Source organism: Orbicella franksi, chromosome 4 (genome assembly GCF_964199315.1).
Source record: "Orbicella franksi chromosome 4, jaOrbFran1.1, whole genome shotgun sequence".
Taxonomy (NCBI): Eukaryota; Metazoa; Cnidaria; class Anthozoa; order Scleractinia; family Merulinidae; genus Orbicella; species Orbicella franksi.
The window spans coordinates 32,566,732-32,593,500 of NC_138148.1; the positions used below are offsets into that span (position 1 = coordinate 32,566,732).

Sequence of the window (26,769 nt, forward strand, 5' to 3'; positions counted from 1 at the left end):
TAAGAATATGTGCCGTATAAAACAGCTCTGAAGTCATAAGGTTTGAGAGACGGGTCCCTTGGGCTTTTTCCTTAGAATTGGGAGAGGTAGAAAGGACGTTGCTTTTCGCGCGCAAAAATTCTTCCCGCGAACTTCGACCCGAAGAATTCTGTACTGATGGAAATTCGATACTGTCGCTCCATGGTCTTATAAAGTGAACATGTTTAATATGGGATCTAAAGTAAAGTAAAGTAAATCTCTTGTATAATCTGGCTGATAGGAACAAACTTTTCAAGGTCTATTTGAGTATTTCAATTCGTTCTGCAGATTTCTCTGCCTACCTTGAGCCTGGTCTTTGGAAAGGATTTCACTCAAAGGCACTTGAGGAGTATATAGAACGGTAGGGACTTCACGAGCTAAACTTTTACAAAGCTGCCGTTTTGCTAGTTAAAAAACCCTTTCACTTAACTATCTGGAAAAATTTGTCCGAGGCTCTGTCATTTATGATTTTAAGGGGATGTGTTGTCCAAGGTGGTTGAAAAAGGAGGTAGCGTGTGATTGTGGAAATTCGGTGAAATTTTCTGACTGCCGGGCATGTAGCCACAGCGAAGCTTATATGAAACAAGAGAGGATCAAGGGATCTTCTCTTGATACGAAAGGGTCACCTTTTGCCGTCAGAAGTGGGTATTCAAATTAAAATGGCAAGCCTTTGGACCTCAGGGTAGGGCCTTCCCTGTTATATAACTTTGTTAAGTACCCTGCATTATAATTATTTCTAGAAAGCTGCTGATGGGGTCAAGCCACGTTAAGAGGGTCTTTGATCAGATCCGATAATTCAGTTCAATATTAGTTTGGCATCTGTCACCAGAACGGAAATGTTAAAAAAATATGCTTTCTTCGCTCATGAAAATTGGATTAAGTAAGCTGAGTAAAAAAAGACAACAAATTAATCTTAGTACGCCACTATCGTTGTTTAGTTTGCTCATTATGCTCGCTCGAAATGACTTTTGCTTATAAAGGGACATGCCGTGAACGTGTACCTAATCTTTCCGTGAAATTTCGCAGTTTAAGTAGACGAATTAATTTAAAGACTTTAAAACAATTTGTCTTCAGCCGGAAATGGCTTGCGTATGCGAGTCTGACCTAAAATTGGGTTCCACTCCAACTGCACTCCAACTGTCCGCGACGACTACATGACCAATGATAATCTGTCTAGGTCCGTAGATTTGACCCTTGTATATATTTACCATTTATATGCAAGTACTCCCTAGGAGCTTAGTTATACAAGAGGAGCTTCACATGCAAAGACGCCAACTTAACCTGCTTGTATGAGTGCTTGTCTTGCCCTGGAGGTTTTAGACTAAGGACATTCTACACATACTGAACAGCGGATCAAGGGCCTGCTCCTTCAAAACCGTGCACATTACAGATTAAGTCTTCGCCACAGAGTATATTTGAAAGTCAATTGCCTTTTACTCTCTCCATATTTGAAGCCATGAAGGATTGGTTGAGGCGAAATCATCCTCTCTACCTCATCTACAAGTTTAAGGAATTTAAGGTAATCTATATGTCTTCAAATGATATATATTTGGACTACCCCTTGTGGTTAACCACTTCCTACCTCAATTTTCCTTAACATTAAACTACTGGTACTGTTACATGTTAGACAAGACGACACGGCACGAAGGAGGTAAGTTTGCACAAGTTGTAAGTTTAATTTATCTTTATTTCCTAAGCTTCGCTATGGCATACAAAGACAGGAGATGACTGATAAATTTCAAACTCTTAGGTTTAACTCCACGATGTTTGTATAAACGATTAAGAGATATTTTTTGGTTGCTGCTAAAACATGATATAGGCCCGCACGCGTTTAAACCAATTGAAAGTTCGTTTTATAACCTCTTCTGCAAATGTTTCAGAAGAAGCTCTTTTCAGCTTTAAAATTAAGTTTGCGCTAAAACTCATGAAAAGAACGCGATTGCGAAACAATAGTTGTGTAACATAAATCTGCAAGGCAAATTATCCTTGAGAGACCAGCCATTGTGGGCAGCTCAAATCTTTTCGTTAAACATTCTTATTCGTGGAAAATTCTATGCTTGAACTTCTCCACATGACGCCCATATTTTCAGAGGAAGCTATCGTAAGGAATTTGTGTCTGATTGAAAAAACTGCGAGGCATATGTCTGGAAGAGGTTTGCGTGTAAATAGCCGAGATTACATAAGTTTACTGCAAGGAAAATTCTCATTCTAGGTCAGAGTGCACACACATAACCAACCCTGTTCCAGACTAAAATCTATACCCTATTTCCACAAAAACGGCTTAAAAACCACATACGTTTTGGAGTTACGCATATAAGCCTATTTAAAGGAACCATGTTTAGGCAACTAACTAATTTACTGGTCTTTGGCCCTTCTCTGGATTATTTCCACTGAACTAATTTAAAATTCGAAATGGTTCATTTACACCTTTTAGTACAGTGAGTCCTAAAATAGCTTGAGCAATGTAGCAGTAAAGCGGCAGCCTCGGTTAACCGTATAAGGCAGTTATCCGGCCTGTGTGGTATTTAGAGATATCCTAGAGGCAAAAAAAATAATAATATCTAACCAGACAAATCCTAAAGCGAGAAGTGCGATACCGCGTTTTATAACGGAATTGGACTCACGAGACTGGAAATAATATGTTCCATAAAAAAAGTTGTCTTCAATACATTCGGCACGTGAACGTCCACGTGCACGCGGCGCGCACGGTCCAGACAGGATGAAACTTGCTAAATGAACTCTTGCCCTTTCGTGAATTAATTCCCATCTCATTTTCGCGTTCTTCTTCTTTCATGAATAAACCGAGAGACTCTAAAAGGTTTAAGCATTTTCCCTGGCCTTCGGCTATCGTAACATGCTATACTGAACTTAGTAATACAAAAGATGACAACACGATAATTAAAATCTCCGCAGACCGTTGTCGCCTTTGTCTGGCAGGGTTATTGTTTTAATAGTCCGGTTGATATTGGTGACTATAGAGACCTATTGAGTTAAGAAGTTTATTTGTGCCCTCGGGCCACTTGACGGATGCCGGCCATTCCAGCTGTTCCTGTATCCGTGGTTTCCATGTATAAGATTATCGGCTGAAAATGGGATCAAAGATGGCTGTTGAAGGGCCAGTAATTTTCAGTCTCGCACATTCCGTGATCGTTTACAGACATTGTCTTGGCGAATCGCAAGGTGATAAAAAAGACGAAGGGCGAAGCAAAGAAGGGCTGTTGCTTGCTTGAAATATAGGGAATACGGAGTACATGCGGACCTTTTATTTCTCCAACAATCGTAGGAGGGGGAGAAAAGGTTTTGAACCGTATAGTGCGAAAACCAGGAAGGCCTACGTACGAAAAGCGTCAAGGAAAACGTATCGATGAAAGCACATTAATAACAAAAGCATTAGTGTGAAAGTGGACCTGACTTAAGTCATAGCGTGAGTTCTTGGTTCATTGGAGCTAATCGCGAGATCCGTGTCCCAAGAAGGATGAATTATCTGCTGCGCGGCTGAGCCTCACCGTGGGGTTAACTACATATATTAGCAACGAAAATACTCATTGAAAATTTGAAGGAGCTTCACCGGGAGCTTCATAAGGCTTAAACTGGCTGTTATGTCACGATATCATGAACCGCTCATAATAATTCTTGATCAAGGGTAGAGTTAAGTTATGAAGTTTCGCTATTTTTGGTGTTTCTTTAGTCAAAGTCAAGTGCCCTCGTTAGCCGAACTGGAAATGAAAATACAGTCAAACCTCTACAATGGGGATAGAAAGAGGTGGCCGTTGAGGGGAGGTAGGGGTGTAATATGACACCTGCTTTTTCAGGGGTGCCACTTTTTTTGCAAAACAAAAATGCTCATTTTAGCGTACAAATACGCAACACGACCAAACCATATCAATAAAACAGAAACTAAATAGAAACAGAAAGCAACGACGCGCGGTACGGATCAAGTTTGGTGACCTTTAATTTTATATTTTACAATAAAAACTAGGGCTTGTATCGGCACCGTTCGTCAGTCGTTGATAATTGTTTGGCCGCTGTCGAGAGATTATCTTGGCAGTTGGGATGCGTTTAAGTGGCTGTTGCCGTTATGGAAAGGTGGCCGTTGTAGAGAGGTGGCTGTTCCAGAGAGGCGGTGGCCGCTAGTGGACTCTTGATCACTCAGGACTACCCAACTCTTTACCGTTGGAGCCTGAGCACTACATTTGCTCCCGCCCATAGACAGATACGTAGACAGAAAAATATTTGTTCTGCATCATTGATGTCGGTCCGTGGAACATTGAAACTCAAAATGGGTTAAAATGGGAAATTGTTCCTGCCTTTGTTGCTATGGAAGATTATTTTGGAAAGGAGAGGTAAGGGGGTCAGCCTTTTTGGAAAACTTGGTTGATTTGAGGAAATTAAGAGTTAATTTACGTCACAGATCTGTGCGTGAGCTTCCATCTGCCAACAATTCGCAGCCGTTTGCAGGCGGTCTTTTAGACACAATAACTTCAATTTTAAACAGTTTAAGTGAATATGGCTCTTGAAAACAACCATTTATTTCGTCATTTCTCTGACAAGACTTCGTAACATCTCTGTAACTAGCAATTGCCGATTCGTGTGGACGACCTTCGATAGCCACGGAAAAGACCTTCCATTTGAGTTCTGAACTCTTCTCATCTATCGAATCCGTCAAGTTTCCCGCAGCCTCGATTTTCCGTCGGTATTCTCGTACAAGCCTTTGCTACTGCGTTGTGTTTTTTTTTTTATTTCCAGTTGCCTATCAACTGGTTTGCAGTTAGAGTACTTACTATAATTAGGGGTGTCGGTTGGAAGGTCATCGGTTCGTAAATGGGACATCCCAGGAAAAACTTATCTTCTCCTTTTATAACGATTGCCGTACAGTATGGTCTCCACTGCTTTGGCTAGTACAAAGCTAAGTCAATGTATTGTTTATACCCCATCACCCCCACATTAGTCAAAATTTAACCAAAAAAGATCGAAGTGCTCATATGCTGAAAGTGCTCAAAGTGCATCCGGCCGATTTAATATTTCATTCTTTGCGAGTGGACGCTGCTTTCCACCAATAAATATACGCTAAAAAAATTTTTTTTTCCTTGGTTTCCGGAGGTACACACATGTGCATGTGTATATGGTCACTACGCCCCTCAATTTATATTTAATCTTGTTTATAAACTTTCATTTAATTTTGAGAGAAGATCACGGCCATAAAATCCTAATTTGCATCAAACTAAAATAATATACAAGCAACCTAGCATAGCACCTGCTCTTGTGAGGGAAAAGCCCAGGTGGGGGGGGGGGGGGGGGGGGGGCACTTTGGTGGGGGTCTGCAGCCGGAACCATTCTGTGATTCAGGGCTGTCATTAAGTTATTAGTCACCTGTTAAGCCTTGACCTTCACACCCATAGCAAGCTTGTTTCTTTTTGGATGAATTGTATCAACTACAGGCAAGCTCACCCATCACTCAAGGGCCTATCAAGCATATTTAGCCATGGCAACTATTACAGGTTACACCTTATTGACAACCCAGCTATTTCAGACCTGAGACAAAAATCGATACCCCATTTCAGGCATCTAAATTTACTACATGGCTCTAATATATGACCACGGCTACCCAGAAATGGCTCCATTTGCAAAAACATTTGAGAAGGGTTACAATTTTGGCAATGTTAATACAGAAAAAAAGTACCTTGTAGAGAAAATACCTACTGCAGAGCCTACATTCCCCTGTCACTCCATCTATCAGATTTTTGATATGTGAATTCTCTTTTTTCAAGTGACTAATCAACTTGGGTTTTTCACACTTAGGATCAGAAGCAACTATTAGCTACCACAGGGACATTGGCTGTACAGATGGTAGAATCTACTGAAGGCGAATCGCAACATCAGATGAAGAAAAAGAAAAAAAGAATAGGTGGAGCTAAAGAGATTAAACTGATCTGGGCAAATAATCGACGTAAGTGTCAATGTCAATCGTGTAATCAAATCACTTACAAGGCCGTATCCTAAAGAGAGAGTTTCAATTATTGTTTTTTACACGCCATGCCATTTTCCAAACCACTGTAATTTTGGTCAAACTTTAATGTTATGTTGGTTGAATTTGTTCTTGGTTCACGCCTTGCTCGAAGGGTTTTTCTCTGGATTCTCCTTTTTTCCTCCCTCCATAAACTGACCAACACTCCAAATTCCAATTCAACTAGGATTATTAAAAGACCTGCATGAAAACCAGCTGAGGCTAATGTGGCTTGCTCTCTAAATATTTTGATTTCTCTATTTATTTTTCTATTTCTTTCTTTCTCCTTTATTTATTAATTAATTAATTTATTTATTTATTGTCATAGAAACAAATGCAGTGTTTAGTAAACTTGGAGCAGAGGACATTGTTGCTCGCTATGATAAACTCTTGCATGAGTGGAAGCTGTTGAAAGATGCTGAACACGACTTTAAGAAAATAATGGGCTTGGATTATGATCGTCCTCTAGTAAAGTGTTTGGATTCTATTCCTCCTGGTATGTATACCAAATTCAGCCCAAGACATTACATTTTTCATGTATGTGTTTGGAAATATGTGTATTTGTAATAAAAATGCACCTGTAGACCTTTGAAAGGTTGACTGGTCCTTGCATTGTCCTGGTTAATACTATTACTGGTATGCTACTCCCAGAGTGTATCCATAGTTCTAAACCAACAAAAAATGCATTATTTCTTTGGATGATCCTTTAGTTGTTTCCTCTTAGGAGTAAATGAAAGCTGTTGAACAGTATTTTGAGCACATTAAGGGTAAAACAGTCTCCAAATTAAACAAAAATGGCTTCAAGCTTATAGAGCCAAATATTAACACTGGTTATAGGTTGTTTTGGAGTCTAATTTATTTCTTTATGCATGTTATAATTTAACATTTTAGACCTCTGAATTTTTGTATGGTTTTCATTTATGCAAATGATTGAATATGCAATTAAATTTACATGTCTTAAGTTCTTATCAACAAATTAGTAGGGGCGCAGTGGCCTCATGGTCAGTGCACTTGCCTCTGGATCAAGCAGTCCGGGTTTGAGCCCTGGCCAGGGACATTGTGTTGTGTTCTTGGGCAAGACACTTAACTCTCACAGTGCCTCTCTCCAGGTGTATAAATGGGTGCTGGAGAATTAAATGCTGGGGATAACCCTGTGATGGACTGGCATCCCATCCAGGGGGAAGCAGAAATACTCTTAGTGACTTCATGCTACAGAAATGGGAGATAAGCATGGGCTTGATGGATGGGTCACTTGGCTCGTATGCAGACTTAAATTTTACGTTTCCTTTATTAACAAATTGTTTAATATTTCCAGATATGAGAATAGGCTTCAGTCATGGGACCGGTGACAGTGAATATGAGTTCCACCTTGATGTTCACCCCCTCCTGTCAGTGGACAACCTCAAAGCACCACTGGCAGACCAGCTCAAGACTGCCATCTTCCTCTTCAGTGTTATATCAAGTAGAATGAACTTTGTTAAGACAGAAGGAGCGTCAATACAGAAAGTTCTTGAGAAGTTGATAGGCAAGTTCAAAGATGAAAAGGAGACCAGCGTTAACATACATGGAGTGCGGCACAGCGTGGAGCTCTTGAACGTTCAGCAAGTGGAGCAGGCTCTTCTTATTGTTAAGGACATTGTCGCTTTCACACTCGCACGGAGTAATGCTCTGATGGAGTATATTGTGGCACAAGGAGACAAGGTTGACATGCAAGTCTCAAAAGATGACCCAGAGAATCCAAAGGTTATTATTTTTTCAAAGAAATTACAGAGTTCAAAGAAGCAGAGGTCTGTGTAAAATTAATCTTGAAGTAAAGATTACTTTCTGAGCAACAGTTTCTGGGGGTGTTCTCGTGGGAATTTAATATCATTGTAATGCTAGGTTAGTCAGGGCTGTCATAAGTTTTGAGTCAACTACTGTAGCCTTGATCTTTACACCTGTAACAAACTTGTTACCTTTTAGGTGAATTGTGTCAACTATTGTACCATCAAGGGCCCACAAAACATATTCAGTCATAGCAAATGTTACAAGTGATGGCACTCATTGACAGCCCTGTAAGTTTCCTAGACTAAACAGTTTTTGTCCTTAGCTTAAGGTAAACTTTTCTTTGATTATTTATAATGAATTTTGCTTTCCTGAAATGTGATTTGAAATCATTGGCCTAGTGTCCAAACCTTTTATGTCCTTTGTAACCCCCAGGTGGGTATGTCTACAAGGGAAGAGTAGAAGGTAGTTAGAACACGGGAAAAGGAAGCAAAGATTGTCTTTGAGATAATATTATTAGTATGCATTATAAAGAAGTTTACACTTAAATATAATGGGCTGGACCCTGAAGAGACAGTCTTCCATCTAATAGCATGCTCAATTTTTCCTCCACTCAAAAGACCTTTGAGATTCAACTGGAAATATTCCATAATGTTGACACAAACTCTACAGAGAACCATGTTGTGTGCCTGTTTAGCTGTCCTTAGATTACAAGTTATGTTGAACCAATCAGTCATCACTTTGCTTAAACATGTTGCACCTAAGAGGTTAGTGTTAGTGCAATCAAAATATGAGCATGTGTGCAACAGAAAAAGACCATTATTATATTAGTCAGATACATAACATATCTCTGTAGAGTTACATATTAAGTTTATCAGTATGGAGACTAATTCACAGTTTTTACTTGATGGGGAAGAACAAATTTAATGAATCAGCAGTTATATCTGGTCACTCAGTCTAGAAGATTGCCAGATCCAAAAGCTACATCATGCTGAACGCTCATCTTGAAAAAAGTAAGCCTAAGTTTTTCATGCAGACAGTTTCTCCATTGTTAACCATCTTAACCATCTACCTTTTGGTTAAGTTTTCTTTAGGTTTCTTTCAATTTGACAGTCTAGTTTATTTGGATATTGCAATAAATTAGTATCATTCTCTTCGAGTGTTGAAAAATATTTCACAAATGAGTGCAGCAAAATAGTGAAATATTTTCAACATCAGAAGAAAAAACATTGTATCTGCAAGCAGCCACATAATGTTCTATAATTTTGTTATGTAAACACCAGTGGAATACCAAACTATTTCACTTCTGCTGCGAAAAGCTCACCTGGTATTTCTTTGGTGTAATATAGTAAAATAGTGCAATTCGTAGTGACAGCAGTTCTTCAAGAGTTCAGGTTATTTTTTTTTTGCAATGACTTCTGTGACCAAGAGCTTTCTCGCAATAACACTACCTTTACAATATACACATTTTTTAAAACATATTTGATAATTATGCACATTTTGAGGTCTTTTACCCCCTTTTAGCATTTATATAGTGGCTGGTCCATTGAAAGGTGCGCTGGTTGTGGGGCAAAAGTTGAAAAATGTAGCATGATGTCATTACAATATTATTGGGTTTTTTTTCTTGGGGGGGGGGGGGGTGCTGTTAAAATTTAAAGCACTGAGTTTTTTGCATTATTCTGTTTTGTTCTAAAAGTTCAAACAGCTAAATTAAAAGGGTCATACATGTATAAATAGTTTTTTTGAAGTATAATTTTCAATATTTGGACAATAGTTTTTCTTGTGGCAATTTCCATTTTGATGGCAAGAAGATGCAGAGTTAGCTGATTAGTTCTGTATTGTCTGAAATTATTCAATTAAGTCATGTGTTTTTCAATTTTGCTCTAAATTCTTGTACCACATGATGTCATGTGAAGTAGTGGTCAATATCGTCAAAGTGATCAGCAATTTAGAATTACATGTACAGTTATGACCATTTAACTGAAAGGTTAAAGCAGGTCAAGATAATTAAATATGTACACTATTAGTATACTAATAGCACAGTGATCAATGACCTTATCTTATCTAGATTAAGTAGGACAGTTGAATGGACACAGCTGGTACTGTGCTCAATAATGTTAATGAACTTCAACAAGCATTGCTTCATCTTAAGTTGTTGTTACTTACTGAAAGTAATTTCCAGTCAGTAATAATAAATTTGTCTCTCGTGTATGACTAGAAATTGATTGTCATTTTGAGGGTGGTTTACTCTGTAGGTTTCTTGGGGCATCATCAGATTATGCAAGAAACGAGCAAGTTACATATAATTTATTCACCTGTAAATGCAATTTTTCCACATCTGTTTAGGGGGTCATTGTTAATTATGATTGCTACCATATGGTCAAGTGACATTTAACATAATTTTTTAAAGAATGATATTTAAAATGTCACAATGAATATCTGAAATTTCAGTTTCTGTGACATGATTTATAGATTAATTATAAAGACAGCACCGTTAAAATTATGGGAGATTTGTTAGTTCTAAAATATAATTGTTAGTTATTCTGTAGGCAAACATGTGAACATATTTAATTAATGCATTTTTTGACAGTGTCTTTAATGCAAACAAAGTGTTCCATACACTAAAAACAAAAGAAATCAAATCAATAGTCTTACAAGAAATAATTATTATATATGCTGTAAATCTCAAACTCATTTATAACAATGGAAATCAAGATTTTTTGACATTGTAAAAACTGAGAAGTAGCATAGTTTATGATAAAATATTGGTGGTGATTACTAAATGTTTTTGTAACCCTTTGAGTGAACATTGTATTTTTATGAAGATATCAATAAAATTTAATTTCATTCCTGATGACTCAGTGATGGCTGCACATAAGTAACCTTAATGCTATACAGACGTTTTTTAATATGGCTCATCGTCATCATGACGAGCCTTGAGAACTGCGTAAGAGTCTATATAGGGGTCACTGGAGGAGTAGAAAATATTTACCTGCTTTGATTGAGTAGTCCAATCACAACAGAAAGGAAAAAATCATTTATTAGGTAATCAAAAGAACTTTTAGCTTGGGAGGTTTGCTTTCCATTTAATATAGCCCACATGATTATTCCTAGAGAATTGTTTTTTCTTGATCTAAAAGTTATTCTTTCATGTGCATGCAAGTATTTGAAATTTGAAATCAAGAATTCTCAAGAGCATCATCACAATGTTTGGAAATATGGGGTGACAAACCGCCTAAGCTAAAATGATCTATTTGAGGCCTATTCAAGTTGCATTTTAGCTCTGTTTCAAAACTAGTCTTGGTGCACAACCTTCCTAATGGAAACAAGTTTTCTTGCACGTTCATTGTCTTGCAATTAACCCATTTCTACATGAAAGGTTGTGCACCAGGACTCGTTTTGAAGTACAGGGAAATAAGCAACTCGGAAATGACTTACTCTGCTTTGTATTAACTCTTTCCCCTTGTATGGCTTGAACAAAAGAATATTTTACCACCGACTCAACTGCTTGTGCCTGTGCTTTTACTGTGAAATTCATGAGACCCTCTAAGGGGGTTGGGGGGAATACACATTTGGCTCACCATTGCCAGTAGGGGAGAGAACTGGGAACAAGTTACCCGATTGTAAGATATTGCGATACACACGTGGGAAAACAACATGGCGGAAGGATCGAGTGAAAAGATGAGCAGCGAAACGACGGAAGATGAGGCATTCAAGACTATTCCAGTGAGGCGAAAACGAAAACGAGGGCAAGTAGAAGATATGGATACTAGTGAAGAATTAAAAAGACCCAGTTTTCCTCCTGCAAAAGCTGAAAAATTGATGGTCAGTGTAAATCCGTTGCGGCGTCAATTGTACCATGAATGCAAGTGTTCTTCAACTTTACACATCGCTTGATCCGCTTTCTTTACAGGGTGGAAAGTCAGAGACGCGAAAAATACCTGTTCCACCTCACCGATATACACCCCTTAAAGAGAACTGGATGAAGATATTCACTCCGATTGTCGAGCAGTTGAAGCTTCAAATTCGTTTCAATTTGAATGCAAGAAAAGTAGAAATTCGGGTAAGGTTATTCTAGCTACGTATCTACGATTTCTCGCAATTCTCGTCCAAATTTTTGACATAACAGAATCTTAAAATGAATGAAAGAGAACTGGTAAAACGTTTTTCTTGCCAAAATGGACGGTACACGAAAAGCAGAGTTTCTTCTTTATAAATTATCTAGAAATGCAGTTAAAATTATGCGCACAAAATAGGGTAAGTGATCGAAGGTCTGCTCTTGCGTGAGAGTCACTGATACTTGCACACCTCTAAAACCTGTGTGGGTACAACTACATGAGTGAGCCCTGTTTGAATCAAACCTCTTTCAGTACGTGAACCAAACGGAAAGAGCTAAGTGTCTGTGTTACAGTCTGAGAGGCAAGTGACTTGTGTTGTTAAGATTGAGACATACCGGTAATGAATTATGGTTTCACTCGGACCATGTAAGCTTTCTGTAGCACACAGAAGCCTTCATATTATGGAGTTGGCTATAGAAGATGTTTGGCTGTATGTGCGAGGTAAATTGAACTGAACTTGTTTCTTGTAGACTTCCAAGGACACTCAAGATATTGGTGCGATCCAAAAAGCAGCAGATTTTGTTCAGGCATTTCTACTTGGATTTGAAGTGGAGGTGAGTGCATTGAATAAGAGAAAACTGTTCTTTTGTAATTCATACAAGGGCAGACCTTGCTGGTCTCCATTTGAGTCTAATCAGTAGAATTAATCGGGAGAATTAAACTATATTTACGTGCTGACAGTGTGAGGCACTGCAGTTACTAGCGTTTTGGTTCTTGTGCTGGATACTGGATGAAGTGTCTGGGTTTGAGAGCTGGTAAGAGTCTTTCTTTTTTGGGGGGGGGGAGGATGGGGGGGGGCACTTTATTCTTGCAGTGCTTGTTTCCACCCAGGAGTACAAGTAGGTTCTGTTGAACCGTCAGGGCAGTAGGAAACAATGTTGAGAGATTATCTGTGATGAACTAGCGTCCCATTAAGGGGGAACAGTAGTGTTTGCAGTTAATTCATGCTACAGAAACTAGAGGTATAATGCACAAATTAGCTATCTGGCTCACCCACCACCCAGGTCTAGAAAGGACTTCAATTACAGGTAGGTTAAGTCTGCATACGAGCCAAGTGACCCATCAAGCCAGAGCATATCCTGGTTTCTGTAGCACGAAGTAACTAAGAATATTTCTACTTCCCCCTGGATGGGATGCTAGTCCATCGCAGGGTTACCTCCAGTATTTTATTCGCCAGTACCCATTTGTACACCTGAGTGGAGAGAGGCACTGTGAGAGTTAAGTGTCTTGCCCAAGAACAAGACACAATGTCCTCAGTCAGGGCTCGAACCTGGACCGCTCAGTATGGAGTTGAGAACACTAACCATAAGGCCACTATGCTTCCACAGACTTCAGGTAACATCAAGATAATTTCTCCCTAGTGATCATTTCTTTATATTTTTCTGTGAAGTTTGGGGTCTTGGCTTATAGCCGGGATCGGCTTATAGGCGAATAAATACGGTATGTGCCTTTCTTTCAGTGTTAATTTATTGAGAATGTTGCTTTTGATCTGTGGTGGTTTGGTGATGACTTCTGCCATGCTAATTGTGAGAGTCTTCTCTCAAGTCTGTTGCTCAGCTGGTCTTGTTGACAGTGGGCTCAGATCTTGTGGAGGCTCTGTGACAGCTGCCAATAACGCATACTGAAAACCACTTGATAAGTCAACAGCAGTCTTCTCATGACTATGAAGGCAAAACGAAATCCAGTAGTCACAACAAAGTGAGTGATAGACTCTTTTAACACAATTAAATACCATGGCGGAAATTCCATGCCACGCCTGGCAAGTATAAGCGAACAGTTGCCATATTAGTAAGCATCCCCTTTGCCATCAGTGAGCGATCAACGTTATTAGTATTTAGTGCAAATCTGTAATGTCTTTTCTCTCCTCTATTTACCTCCCCGTTTGGGGGAGCATCATGTATGGTCTTATGTAATAAAGACCCAGTTACCCCCAATTGAGTTGGTGTGTATTTAAGCACATGATGCAATGAATCTAACAGAACATAAGTTTAAACATGTACATAGTGTTGAAGATTTTTGATGTGATTTTCTTCCGCAGGATTCCTTAGCCTTGGTCAGATTAGATGATTTGTTCTTGGAGACATTTGAAATTGCTGATGGTACGTTCACTTGAAATGATTTCAGTCTTATTTTCCCTTACTATTAGGGACACATCTAGAGACAAAACAGATTGGTTTGGATATGTATGGGTTATTGACCAAGTGTGAGGTCAAGATGGCTGGATATTGGCCAAGTTCTTTTTTGCGTGTTTATGGACCAAGACAGAGTCAAGGTCCTTAAACTCGCCAAAAAAGAACGAGGCCAATATCCAGCCATCTTGACCGAACAAGCTTAGTCAATAAAGGATTTATCATATGGCTTTCAGGGAAATTTTTTGCGGGACACGGCGGGTAGTCCCGAGCGGGCAAGATAGCTCCAGCTTGCCCACTCAGGTAGCCAATCACAGTGCAGGATTTGATTCATCTTGCCCGCTCACGGAGCTAGCCATATAATAAAGCAAAATACCCAACAACAATAAATTTATTTCAGATGTGAAATTATAATGCACAACAATAATTATTGAAAGCAACAAAACATTGAATATTTCACTTTGTAACTTTGTTTTACCAACAGTTAAGCCACTGAAGGGAGATCATCTTTCAAGAGCCATTGGTCGTATCGCCGGGAAAGGTGGCAAAACAAAGTTCACCATTGAAAATGTATCCAAGACAAGAATAATCCTTGCCGACTCGTGAGTAAATGTTTTGCATCTGACTTTAGCGTTGGCATATTATACACTGTATGTCACCAAAGAAAAGAATCAGTTGGGGTCAAAACAAGTGTCGTATTTGGCAGTTAAGTCATCATTGAAGCACTTGTCAAGTTTTTGATTTTTATTTTTGATTATGTATCCCATCAAAGAAAATGGCAAAGCACTCAGACTACTCTGAAAGTTGTCATGCCATCATATAGCAATCTGCTTTGTTACAAAGGGGTTTAGCAACTGAGTCCCTGGGCAGGCCTATGGTCTTCTTTTGTGTCAGGTTAAGTTAATGTCAGGAAGGTCATTCTCATAGTTACTTATTTGTGTTATTTTCCTTTTTTTTCAGTAAAATCCACATTTTAGGATCATTTCAGAACATCAAAATTGCCAGAACAGCAATTTGTAGTCTCATCTTAGGTAAGGAACAAAAGTTGTTTTTTCCACTTTCAGTGTGTAGAACACAAAGTAAGATAACCTACTCTCCTACACCATATTGTTCCTAAAAGTTGATCAAAAAAGTGCTGTCTTCATCTCAAAGTATTAGATATGAAGAGTGTGGGATGAATGTGGTTCTTTGAAATTCATTGTATTTTCATAAGTTTCCAACATTTGAGAAACTTGCAGAATTTATTTTCTATTTGAATTGTTCTGTTTGTTGTCCCCTTTCACAGGATTTGTTTTAGCCTGCATAGCAGGCATTCCTATCTAAAAGCATGCAAAGGGAGCAAATTGAACTGCGAGCCTTTGTGAAAAAATAAGGAGGAGGGGGTGGGGCAAAAGATGAATGATACCTTTCCTCCCCACACCCTCTCCCCTCTCCTCTTTTTTTTTTCTCACCCCTCTCAACCTCTCTCGAGTTTTTGCTCACCCCAGGCGCACGCATTTGCTTGCTCGCTTGCTTGATCTCCCCTTCTGAAAAATGGAAAGGAAACGTCTGCAATGCAGGCTAGATTTGTCTGAACACAATCAACCGAACCGTTATTGCAATCAATGTTTCTTTTGATGGGATATCCTTTATAAAGTATTCCATCATTGTCTGATGATCCCCCAATCACCACTCCCCCCCCCCCCCCGGTTCGTAAGTAAACAGCACCTGTTAGCATAGATGGTTATGTGAGATTTTTAAAAACAGTATTTTAAGCTTATCTTGTGTTGCTGTTGGTTCCTTCACAGGAAGCCCTCCATCAAAAGTATACGGAAACATGAGAGCAGTGGCGAGCAGATCGGCCGAGAGATTTTGAAGAGACCGGGCGGAGATGGAGGGAAGTGATACAGGAGAGCAAGAATGAAGTCAGATCCGCAACGAGGAATTGTGATGTCTGTGATGATAAATTCGTGGCAAATACAGAAATGTTTTGATCTGATACAGCGTGGCGACGGATTACAAACAACATTTTTATCACGAACACTTACAAACTTGCAAAGGATCAAAAGCACGATCAAACGAAGACAAGGAAAATTTTAATTTATTGGAATGGAAAACTTCCAGTGAAAAAACCAGGATTTAGAAGAAATTGCAACCCAAAACTAATAGGAATCAACTGAACATTTTTTACACAAATTTGTATAGTCACAAAAAATTGCAAACGGTTGCTTAAAACTTGCTAGAAAATTGTACGTACAGATATATTGTCTGATGTAGTCCATGCGTTTTACCGCTATTAAACGAAAAAAATAAAGATTTATCTTGGAAGCAAAATGCAATAAACCACAGAACAATCTCATAAGCAAAATAGAGGAGTACTGTTTTATCCATTTCTCATTGGTTAGTCTGTCCACAGCCGTTTACGTTTTTGGTGCGAGTTGTTTTTCTACGAGCAGGCGAGAGCAGCCGCGAAGTGGGCGCAAGATGTTTCCCCAGCCCCACCCCCTGGCGTTTCAACGTATGTATTTATTTCACTAAGTTCGCGATCTCGACGAACTAAAGACAAAATAGCTAAATAGGTAAAGCTTCCTAGTGTGTCGAGCCTTCCTGACAGTGTCAGACCATTTTTGGTTCCCTTGAAATGTTCAAACTTCTGAAGGAAAACAAAAGTAGACGGTAATAATATGGTTAACGGGTTGTATGGAGCACCCTTCCGTGTTCAATTCGCATTTATTCAAGTGTTCATGGTCTTGATTTGTGTACAGTCGTATGCACAGGAATAGTCATTCGAAACTCCAGGTAGCAGGAATGTTTTAATCTCTTTAACGGCTTCGCTTTTGCAGGGCACAGTGTAGAAGCTCTTCAAAACACCTACATTCGCGAGTTGAGAACCCGAGTTGGGTGGGAGTATTGCCACATGTGGGCAGGGTGGGTGTGTGCGGCCCAAAAGGATGTTTTTTAGCAGTTTTGGTCAGAAATAGGGCATCGATTTTGGCCATTTTGTTCCCAAATAGGGTATGGATTTTGCACTCTAGTCTTGAACTGGATATGTTTTTTAGAAGAAGCTACTTTTTCATCATTATCGATAAGACCGTCGACAAAAGCCTTTCACATTGTCTTTCACATCGGTCTGAACTCGGGAGCTAATTATAGGGCAGTTCAGAAACAGGGAAACAGTGTAGGAGAATCGCAGCTATAGTATATTTTAAATGTTCAATTCAGTTGTTTGTGCTTAAAACTGCATCATAAATTTCTGCATTGCGAGGCATTGCAACTTAAAGAATAAAACCAAACTTCAAAGTTAACATGTGCGTTTATTTTCTCAGATTTTCTATCAAGACATACATATGCGATATCAATAAATACAATTAATCTTTTTTGTCCACTTATACAAAATCTCCATAAAAATTTATTACTTTTTGATTGCTGGTAAAATCTTTATACAAAAGGCAAATATTTCCTTGATAAAAATGGTAGAAATTGGTTCTCTTCAGCTAAATTTTGATGACTATACGGCCAGCAGAAATAATTAAGAAAACTTCAGTACTTTTTTCTTTTTCTTTTTTCATGCAACCTGCTTTGTTACCGATAGCGAAAAGAATGGTCAACTCCGTATTGGCATTTTTCAGTTGCGGAAAGTGAAAATCACGCCAGCGTGAAAGAAAAGAAAACTTGAGGTGTATCTGGCAGCATTTAGCATGTTCTTTTTGGTAGACACTACCCTGGAAGAAATTTGAAAACGCGGCTTATTGCTTACGGTTAGGATTACCGTCATGAAAACGGAGCTTTTCGAAAACGCTCTTCAAACCGGAGGGATTTGCAAACGACGGCTTCGCGTTTTCGTATGGACGGAAAATTTTTTTGGGAGCTTTTCGAAAACGAAAACGTCACGATAATCATGTGACAAACCCTAACTCTCGAGCGTTTCTGCTGCCGGTGATTGTTGCGTTTTCAAATTTCTTCGATCGAGGTAGTGTGGACAGAAAGCATTTAATTCGTTTTCAGAGTGCATGATACCAGTGAAAGATCTCCCCAACCTCATACTAATTTTCCAGTTAAATAAACTAAATATCTTCTAGGTTTTAAGCTTCTCCTCTAATTTTGACTATTTACAATAAAGCGGAGTTTTTGCCCCACCTAGCTAGACAGTGTAAATTCTAAACTTGGTGAAACTCTAACCAAGCCATAACAGTAGATCGCCGTTTTTGGAGCTCAAGGTGTTGCGTGACGTCATTGATAGCACCTGTTAGGACACCTGACACAATTTGTCCATGCCTGACCGCTGCCTAAATCCGCGGTTTAATAAAAACAATGCAATGTTTCTCAGTGATTAGAAGTCCCGCTAACGCGGAACTGAAACAGCTGTAACCATAAATAAACTAAAATTCGTACAAGTCCAGTCAAGCGGACAAAACGTAAAAAAATTCATCTCATGATTATTTCGGTTTTGTTGAGTGCATGCGTTCTTTTGTGAAGTAAAAAACATCCTTGATCGTGGGCCGCAACCTAGGCTCGGGTATTAAACAAGACATGATTAGATACCCAAGGTCGGGGCTGTATAAGTTCTCTGCCTCTTGTAGTCTTGCCGGAGGGACCCCATTGACAACATTATTCAAGGTTTCAAAAATATTTTCACCCTGGTGCAAAGGAAAAGCAGGTTCCAGAAATGCCAACTCGTAGGCCACGCAGCCGAGCGACCATGAATCCTGTTTGTTCGAGTGTTTCTGTCCCCGTATCCTCTCCGGGGCAACGTAAATTCCATAGAAGGAATCTTTGCCGTCCACACAGACGTTCAGCTCTGTTTCGCTGGGCGTATAAATTAACAGATTGTGCAGCAAAATATCTCCCGTTTTTGAGAGGGACAAAGTTTTGGTTTGGATCTCCGCGTGCACCATCTGCCGCCTCTGTAAATACCACAGAACATCGCAGATTTGATGAAGCATTTTCCACAATAACCATTCCGAGAATTTAACACCTGCTTTGCGATATTCTTGCACTAGTTCGTAAAGACTCTTTGGAAATGGCTCCAATACCACAGCTACGGTTTCTTGCTCTCTGAACCACAATAACACCTTCATTATGTTCTTGTGATTTATATCTGCCCATTTGTCCAACAGACGCGAAACAGTCGTGGAATTACAAGCTTTGACGTTTATGCACTTCAAAAGAACCTTAGAATCGTCCAGCAAGCTGCAGGACGGATAAATACAGTGAATTCGCATGTCTCTTGGGAGATTTAAGCTCTGCATTTCAAACTCTCGAAAGCTGAAATCCGATGTCAAAAAGTCAATTAAATTTCGCGGCAAAGGAAGATCTTTTCGCGCTCTCCGTAGTCGATGCAATCCTGTGTTCCTTATAATCACAGCCCTGCAAAGTTTTCGAAGGCTCGTCGTTTTAGGTTTCGGTATCCGCATTTTTCGCTTTGAGCTCTCCGCTTCAGTTCCCGAACTCATGGAAGAATCATTAATTGTGTGTGTACTTCGCTCAGCATCATTGCTTCGGGCTGGGCAACTTTAAGTCCTCGATTGGGCATGACAGAATGTACCGTTATGAACATACTAATAAGTCATTTGCAGTTGATTCGATCTGACATGGCAAATTCGCGACTAAAATAGCTCTAACTGCATTTAAATTTTATCGCGCCATAACAAAACAAAATTAGCATATGATGTCACTTCCGTTAGACGTGCAGGGCCAGGGACAAGCTCAGACTTGCAGTTTCCAGAATTTTTTCGAAGTTAACAAGAATTATGAAAAGCAACTTGAATCGTACATGTTTCACTTTTCAATCGAAAAGCAACCTGGAAACAAAAACCTGAATGGTAACGAGTTTAGATTATTACTACCAAGAACAGTTCGGAGAGCGTGACTGTTAACAGGTTCGGCGTTGTCACGCAACCGGAAAGTGGGTTGTGGAGTGCGTCACAACACTAAATTCCCAAACCCAATATCATCAATATTTTAAATGAGAAATTTGTAGACACACTCTTCAAGAAACGGCCCTGTTATTGAGCAATATTGCTATCAACGGCTGAAAAATCCTCCGAAATCGTAGCTATTCGGGAAAATAAAAACTGCACATCAACGGCCGTGAAAGACTGGACCCCGCTACACGGTTATAGATCGATAAAAGGTCGGTACTATTCGTGGGCTCGATAATTGAACGGAGAAGTTCGTTATACGTCCTCGTCGTTCAGTAATGGCGACAAAGGAGGAATCAAATATGGCGGAAGCTAACGGTGAAACTTCGGTAAAGAAATTGAGCTTTTAGACGTAAAAATCCACGTGATCAGCCTATTTTCTTAACTAAATCTTTTAATTGTTGATCATCTTAGATGGAGGTGGTAGAAGGTTGCAGAATGCCAGTAAAAATGAGTGGTTCCGACGAATGGCGTAAGTAATTTCTTCGATTCAAAGTGAAAACGGACATGCAAAATGAGGTTGAAAGCGTTGTTCTTGTGTTCACCACTTACATTTTTTTCGTAGCATTGGCTGAAATACTGAGCAAGAGAGAACTTTCAAATGGTCTGACCCATTATTACGTGCATTATATCGACTGTGAGTACGAAATATTTTGTGTATTGTATAAGCTTACGCTATAAACCTATATTGCATATTTTGGCGCGCATTTTGCTTCCACAGCAACAAGCAATTTTGGAGTTTTAACTCATGGAAGGGCAATTTTTCAACATCAATCCTGTCGATTTTATTTATTTGTGATTTATTTAACCCATTATTAAGACTACTTAAGGCGTAATTGTTAAGAATCCGAGTTTTTTTCGAAATTTATTCAGCCCAAAAATTCAAGATGGCGGAACGGGAGTTTTTCATTCCCGTGATGCATTGCTTCCCTAAACGACAGGTCCGCTCGGCGTACTTGTTTATACTTCTACAAGTTGAATCCCAGCTGTATTTGAAATTAAAGTCTTTCTAGAACAGCTTGATCATTCACAGTATCTTTTTAATGATCCCATACACTTTCATATGTGGCCTTTATTACATGATTTATGAAAATATGATGGCATTTCAACACAAAGCAGAATTTTTTTTTTCCAGTTCAAAACTTTTTCATTGGTTACCTAAGCTATGCACTTCATGCAAGACTGGGAATCTCTTGCCTAACTTCTGTTTTGTGTTTTAGTCAACAAGCGGCTTGATGAATGGGTTGAAGAAGAGCGACTGGACTTGACCAAACTGCAGATGCCTAAAAAGGAAGATACTAAAAAGATCAGTAAGGGTAAAGGTACTGCTGGTTCCAGGCCCTGCTCGCCTGACAGGGAACTTGTGAATGGTGTCGGAGGAGGACGACCCAAAGCTCCGGTAGGCAGGAAGAGGAAAGCTAATGCCATGGACAAGTCTGGTGATGAGGTAAAACACAAGAAAACTTTCTCTGTATATTAGAGACAAAAGAAAAAAAAACATTTGAGCCTCTAACAAGAGTCAAACCCTGTGTCCTTCCACACACCAGTCAGGTGCTGTAGGTAACCACAACGCTACAGGAGAAAGTAGTTGAGACATTACCCAAAAACAAACGTTCTCCCTTCAAATGTAATTTTTCTACTTGCACTCCATATATTTTGCTCCCTTCCCCCCTTCCAGTGTTCTAACCATGTGACAGTGTCGAAAAAACTTGTTTTAACATTGATTGCGGGGTGGGGGTGTTTATTGACGAAAGAGTTTTTTTTTTTAATCAAGAGAAGTATGTATCTTGGTTTGAAAATGCCCCATTTGCAAAAATGTCTCAACACATTTGTCTTTGATATGTGACACACATCCTGGGTACCACTAGGATCAATAAATTATGTTGAAGGTGTCTTGTCAAGCATGGTCTGAGATAAATGGTCTGTAAGTACAAAGTTTGATCATGCTGTGAAGTGCACTAATTGTGTTTGGTTTGTCATGGGCATGGGGCTTTTAAAGAGAAAATCAGACTTGAAAATGGTTAAAAATTACCATTGTTGAATTTATAACCATAAAAACACTTTTGTCTTTTATGTTGAAAGATTGATTCCCAAGACAGCCCGAAGGACTTGCCCAGCACTCCACCAAAAACAGGGAGCATGAGACAGACAGGCAGTATGGTTCAAGATCGTAGTCATGACGACATCATAACACGAATGAAAAACATCAAAATGGTCCAACTGGGGAAATTCAGAATTAAACCCTGGTACTTTTCACCCTATCCACAAGAACTCACTCTGGAGCCTGTGGTGTTCCTGTGTGAATTTTGTCTAAAGTATGTAAAGAGTTTCCACTGCCTCAAAAGACACAAGGTATTAAAAAGAACAACTTAAAAATATTTACTGTATTTTAATAATTTATCAAGGTTGGTCCCAAGAATATTCTGATAATTCTGATATTCAAGGCTACACGTAGGTCTGTCATTTTATTAGTGAAGACTACGCTACAAGTGTGGATTCACATTATTTTTATTATTTTTGTTACGTAATTTATTTTTTCCTTGTTTATATTTTGCAGGAAAAATGCAAGTTACGTCATCCCCCTGGCAATGAAATTTACAGGAAAGGAACAATATCTTTCTTTGAAATTGATGGCAGAAAAAACAAGGTGTGAATTGCTAAGCTAAAAAAAGGTCATATTCTTTCAATCTCTGGCATTATGAAGTCATCAGCATGTTGTAGGTCAAAATGAAATTCAGGTTAAAATGAAATTCCTTTGTCTCTTAACCCTAATTATTCTGGATCATGAATAATCAGGGTTAGAAGACAAAGGAAATTGAGAATCGAACTAGGTTAGAATCATTTTAACCTGAATTTCATTTTGACCTGCCACATATAAAGTACAATTTTTTTGGCTCAACAATCCTAACTAGACATAATTTTCTGTTGTGTTCAGGAAAAAAATAGTTGCCTTATCTTAATAAAAAATACTGTTTGTTAATTTCTCTTCCAGGCGTACGCTCAAAATCTGTGCCTCTTGGCTAAAATGTTTCTTGATCACAAGACTTTATACTACGACACAGACCCTTTTCTGTTTTATGTCATGACTGAATATGACTCAATTGGATTTCACATTGTAGGATACTTCTCTAAGGTAGGAATGCCTTTTCACAGGACAAGCGATGTTCAATAATTCTTAGTTTAGGTTGGAAGCAGATTGTGGCAGTGATAGAAATACCTCTTACTGACCAAGCTCGAGGTCTGTACTGTAAGTCATGGACCAAGTTTTTCCCTTCGATTTATCACCCAAACACGAAGCACTTGGGCCTTGAAGGGGAGAAAACGAGGATCCTTAACTTACAGTATGGAGCGAGAAGACAAGGTTAGTAAAATATTTATTACTGTAAATCTCTACTGTGTGTCTGATGGGTTCAGGAACGATTTGTTTTCTACACAGAAGCACCTAATGAGTGAATCTTGTGAATATTTCAGGAAAAAGAATCATCAGAAGATTACAATGTAGCCTGCATTCTAACTCTACCACAGTATCAGAGAATGGGTTATGGCAAGCTTCTGATAGAATTTAGTAAGTGTGAATTTCTACTTTGCCATTTTGCTGCTCACTTTACATTCTCCCCCAGGGGAGTCCTATGAAAGAGTGACAGACATACATGTACCAGTATGCGTGTGATCATCAGAAATTTTGTAAGAAACTTTTGAAGGAATCAAGATTTTGTTTGTGTTGTTCAAAGTTAATTTTCAATCCAGGATAAGAGGTAACCTAGTAAATACTTCATGTCACTAATGTTTGATGTCCTGAGACATTGGTAAGACATGATTCAAACAAATATTATATGCCACAGTTAATGTCCTTGCTTATTCTCTTCACTAGTCTCCTAGAAAGTGTATGGATATAGTGAGGAGAAACTATTTGCTGATCATTTTCTGTTTTGTCTGTTTGCTTGTATTTAGCATGCCATCTAAATTTTTATTTGGTATGATAAATTGTTCTCGGCAGGTTATGAGCTTTCAAAGTTTGAAGGTAAAACAGGGACCCCAGAAAAGCCTCTCTCAGATTTAGGACTGCTTTCTTACCGCAGCTACTGGTCACAGACCATTCTTGAAATTCTTGTTTCTCTCAAGGCTGGGGAGGATGGAAATCCTCCAGCAATAACTATCAAGTAAGAGTGCATTTAATATTTAACTTCCCAGAGACTCAGAGGTAAAGGGTAGCACCAGAACTTTGAGATAAAAAACATTGATTGGCAAAACTCTTTGGAATTAGATAGGGTTTGCACTCCTTTTATTTGACCAAACAGTCAAGGACTTTTAAGGGACTAATCCAGGTTTTCAATGGGAAATTATTGATAAAAATTTATCTTTGCTATATTATACAATGTAATATGAAACTCATAATTTATTGAAACCATTAACATTTCAAGATATTTCAAGCAGTAAATTCCAGCATTTTGCCTTTGAAAATTTAAAGATTTCCAATGAGGAACTAAGAATTATATTTGTGCTTTCTACCTTCTACATTGTAGTTCTTAGCCTTGTGTAGTTACACATTAAAAAAAATTATAAATTATTGCTTTGGCATATTTCTAACAGTGATATTTGTGAGATGACCAGCATAAGAAAGGAAGATGTTGTTTCAACCTTGCAACATCTTGGAATCATCCACTACTACAAAGGACAATACATTCTGAATCTGTCAAAAGAAATTCTTGATGGGCACAGAAGAGCCATGACAAAAAGAAAGATTAGGATTGACTCAACCTGTCTACACTGGACTCCTAAAGACTGGGCTAAGAGAGGAAAATGGTGACAACCAGGGTGGAAACTGAAGGAATTAATCAATTCTACTTCTAGTAATTAATATTTCTAGCGGATAAAAATTAATGTGTAGAGCAGCATGTATTGTTTTGAATTTTGAAAATTAATTTAATAATTCAGTCATTCTAATCAATAGTAGCCTTTATTCCAGAGTCAAAGTTAATTTTGAGGTCAATAGGTGAACTTTCAAAAAACTATGTTGGTCTTTACTGTGGCCATTTATGACTTCTGACATGGGCTACAGTAGTAATGGAGAAATGTTATGTTTGAAGAACATAAGACTAATCTTGACTTGTAAGGATTCACTTTCTACTAGAGGCTACAGTTGAACAAAGGAGTTATTCAGCCAGACTTTCAAAATTTAAAACAAAGATATTGAACGTTTTCTCATCTTTTGGTAAAATGCTGCTGCAATTCCTGTAGAAAAGGCTGCAGAACACAAAGGTGCACCTTAAGGGATCTGTGAAGAGGGTGGGGGTAGGGGGGTGTGACCAAAAAGCCTGAGTTTTGTCACATACGATTGTTTCAAACAAAATGTCATTTCCTGCAGCAACCTTGCACTTGTTCTTCACCCTCATTCCAGGTTTCTTACGGTCAGCCCTTCATGCAAGGTTATTAAGTTAGCCAAGATATTTATTTGTATAATTATTATGGTCACAATTGTAAATAGTGTACTAATCTTCTGTAGGTATTGACTGCTTTATGCGAAGCAGCATGAAATTAGAATTAGTATGGAAAAGCCATGCCAGTCATTCAGAAACTTGAAGTTGTTACAACATTTGATTTTTATTGGCTTAAAATTAAGTCTAGACTTAATAATAAAAAACATTTTGAACGATCAAGACTTATCAATCCTATCATGATCAATCATATCTTCATAACTTATCAGAGTGTTAATAAACCGAAATAAGATGGAGTTAGGTCGAGTTTTGGGCCATGGGTGGGGAAGGGAGGTAGATGACCAGGTGTTTTGAGTTGTACATAAGCCATGCCTTACGAGTTGGTGTGGTAAAAAAAAAACATCAATTTAATTGTTACAACTGTAGTAAAAGTTATAACTGATATCCAAGTCATAAAGCAACGTTGTAAATATGTTATGGCAGCAATGAATGTGCAAGATTCATTTAGTTTTACTTCAACAAAGGCTCTGTTGCACTAATTATTTATTCTTTTTTCATGTTAGAAAACATTAACTTAAGGTAGAAAGAGGTGCAATTGAATAATTTACTGGCAAGTTCTACCAAGTGGTATTAGAACAATTATATAATTTGGGTGCATCTGTTAACTGCCAAACAATTTAAAAATTAGCGCATACTATTGATCCCAGACGTCAGTTGAAATGGTCCTTTTCAGGCCATTTCATGCACCATTGGTTTCACATACCTGACAAAAAAAGTGATCATGTGATGACGAATTTCACGATGGTGTGATGAGTGAATCTCTGCCATCGGGAAGTTGCTTCACAGTTTGTTTCCAAGTTTGTTGAGTTTCATACTTTCTAGCAAGATACAATCCAACATACGTTACAGAGAAGAGTTTGACAGATGCAAAATCCATTGCATGGATAACTTGGTACTTTTGAGGAATTTGCAGCGATTGTGCTTCAAACTGTGGCCATATGTGCCAAGATATGTTTTTCATCTCGTGATCACTTTTTGAATCGTGTGAATGAAACCAACAGGATGTGAAACGGCCTGAAAAAAAAAAAAAGAAAACATTTCAACAGATGTCTGGGAAGAATAGTAATATTATTGCCTAGAATTTTGGTCTGGTACAGTTTGTACAGAGGGCTACCAGCATACCCTTTGCACACATTGTGGCTAACATGCATCAATCACAGACCTTATTTGCGCGCTAATTAACTGAAAGATCTGACAAGGATATTATTCCATACCTGGTAACCACAATGTAGACTGTTAGTAGTTATTTGGGCTTATGAATGCATGTATTACCAGGTTTACCCTGGGTGCCAGAGGGTTTTTTTTCGTAGCGAAGCTGTGATTGTGAGCGGCGAACCCTCT

At 38.7% G+C, this 26,769-nt stretch overlaps 4 protein-coding genes across 6 annotated transcripts; 3 read left to right on the forward strand and 1 right to left on the reverse strand.

Annotated features, from left to right (window-relative positions):
• Positions 1–1,245: 1,245 nt before the first annotated feature.
• On the forward strand, positions 1,246–10,640 carry LOC145484063 (uncharacterized). Of its 3 annotated transcripts, XM_081462667.1 has the most exons (5): positions 1,246–1,537; positions 1,646–1,669; positions 5,818–5,965; positions 6,351–6,518; positions 7,338–10,640. In XM_081462667.1, the coding sequence occupies exons 1-5, from the start codon at positions 1,475–1,477 to the stop codon at positions 7,817–7,819; spliced, it is 885 nt and encodes a 294-aa protein (XP_081318793.1). In that variant the 5' UTR covers positions 1,246–1,474; the 3' UTR covers positions 7,820–10,640. The 3 variants fall into 3 exon arrangements, with proteins under 3 accessions (XP_081318793.1, XP_081318794.1, XP_081318795.1); XM_081462668.1 differs by lacking the exon at positions 1,646–1,669 and having other exon boundaries at positions 1,247–1,537; XM_081462669.1 differs by lacking the exons at positions 1,246–1,537; positions 1,646–1,669 and adding an exon at positions 1,709–4,361.
• A 798-nt stretch (positions 10,641–11,438) lies between these two features.
• LOC145484094 (RNA-binding protein pno1-like) lies at positions 11,439–17,213 on the forward strand. Its single transcript, XM_081462709.1, has 7 exons — positions 11,439–11,611; positions 11,700–11,849; positions 12,375–12,458; positions 13,943–14,003; positions 14,518–14,635; positions 14,994–15,064; positions 15,821–17,213. The coding sequence occupies exons 1-7, from the start codon at positions 11,444–11,446 to the stop codon at positions 15,886–15,888; spliced, it is 720 nt and encodes a 239-aa protein (XP_081318835.1). The 5' UTR covers positions 11,439–11,443; the 3' UTR covers positions 15,889–17,213.
• A 94-nt stretch (positions 17,214–17,307) lies between these two features.
• LOC145484091 (serine/threonine-protein kinase Nek7-like) lies at positions 17,308–19,483 on the reverse strand. The gene has a single exon (XM_081462704.1). The coding sequence runs from the start codon at positions 19,463–19,465 to the stop codon at positions 18,449–18,451; it is 1,017 nt and encodes a 338-aa protein (XP_081318830.1). The 5' UTR covers positions 19,466–19,483; the 3' UTR covers positions 17,308–18,448.
• Positions 19,484–20,132: 649 nt separating this feature from the next.
• Positions 20,133–25,674, forward strand: LOC145484084 (histone acetyltransferase KAT5-like). The gene is made up of 10 exons (XM_081462697.1): positions 20,133–20,262; positions 20,348–20,405; positions 20,499–20,570; positions 21,154–21,380; positions 22,016–22,285; positions 22,491–22,580; positions 22,926–23,066; positions 23,405–23,498; positions 23,931–24,093; positions 24,524–25,674. Exons 1-10 carry the CDS (start codon positions 20,212–20,214, stop codon positions 24,738–24,740), a joined length of 1,383 nt encoding a protein of 460 aa, XP_081318823.1. The 5' UTR covers positions 20,133–20,211; the 3' UTR covers positions 24,741–25,674.
• The last annotated feature ends 1,095 nt before the right edge of the window (positions 25,675–26,769 follow it).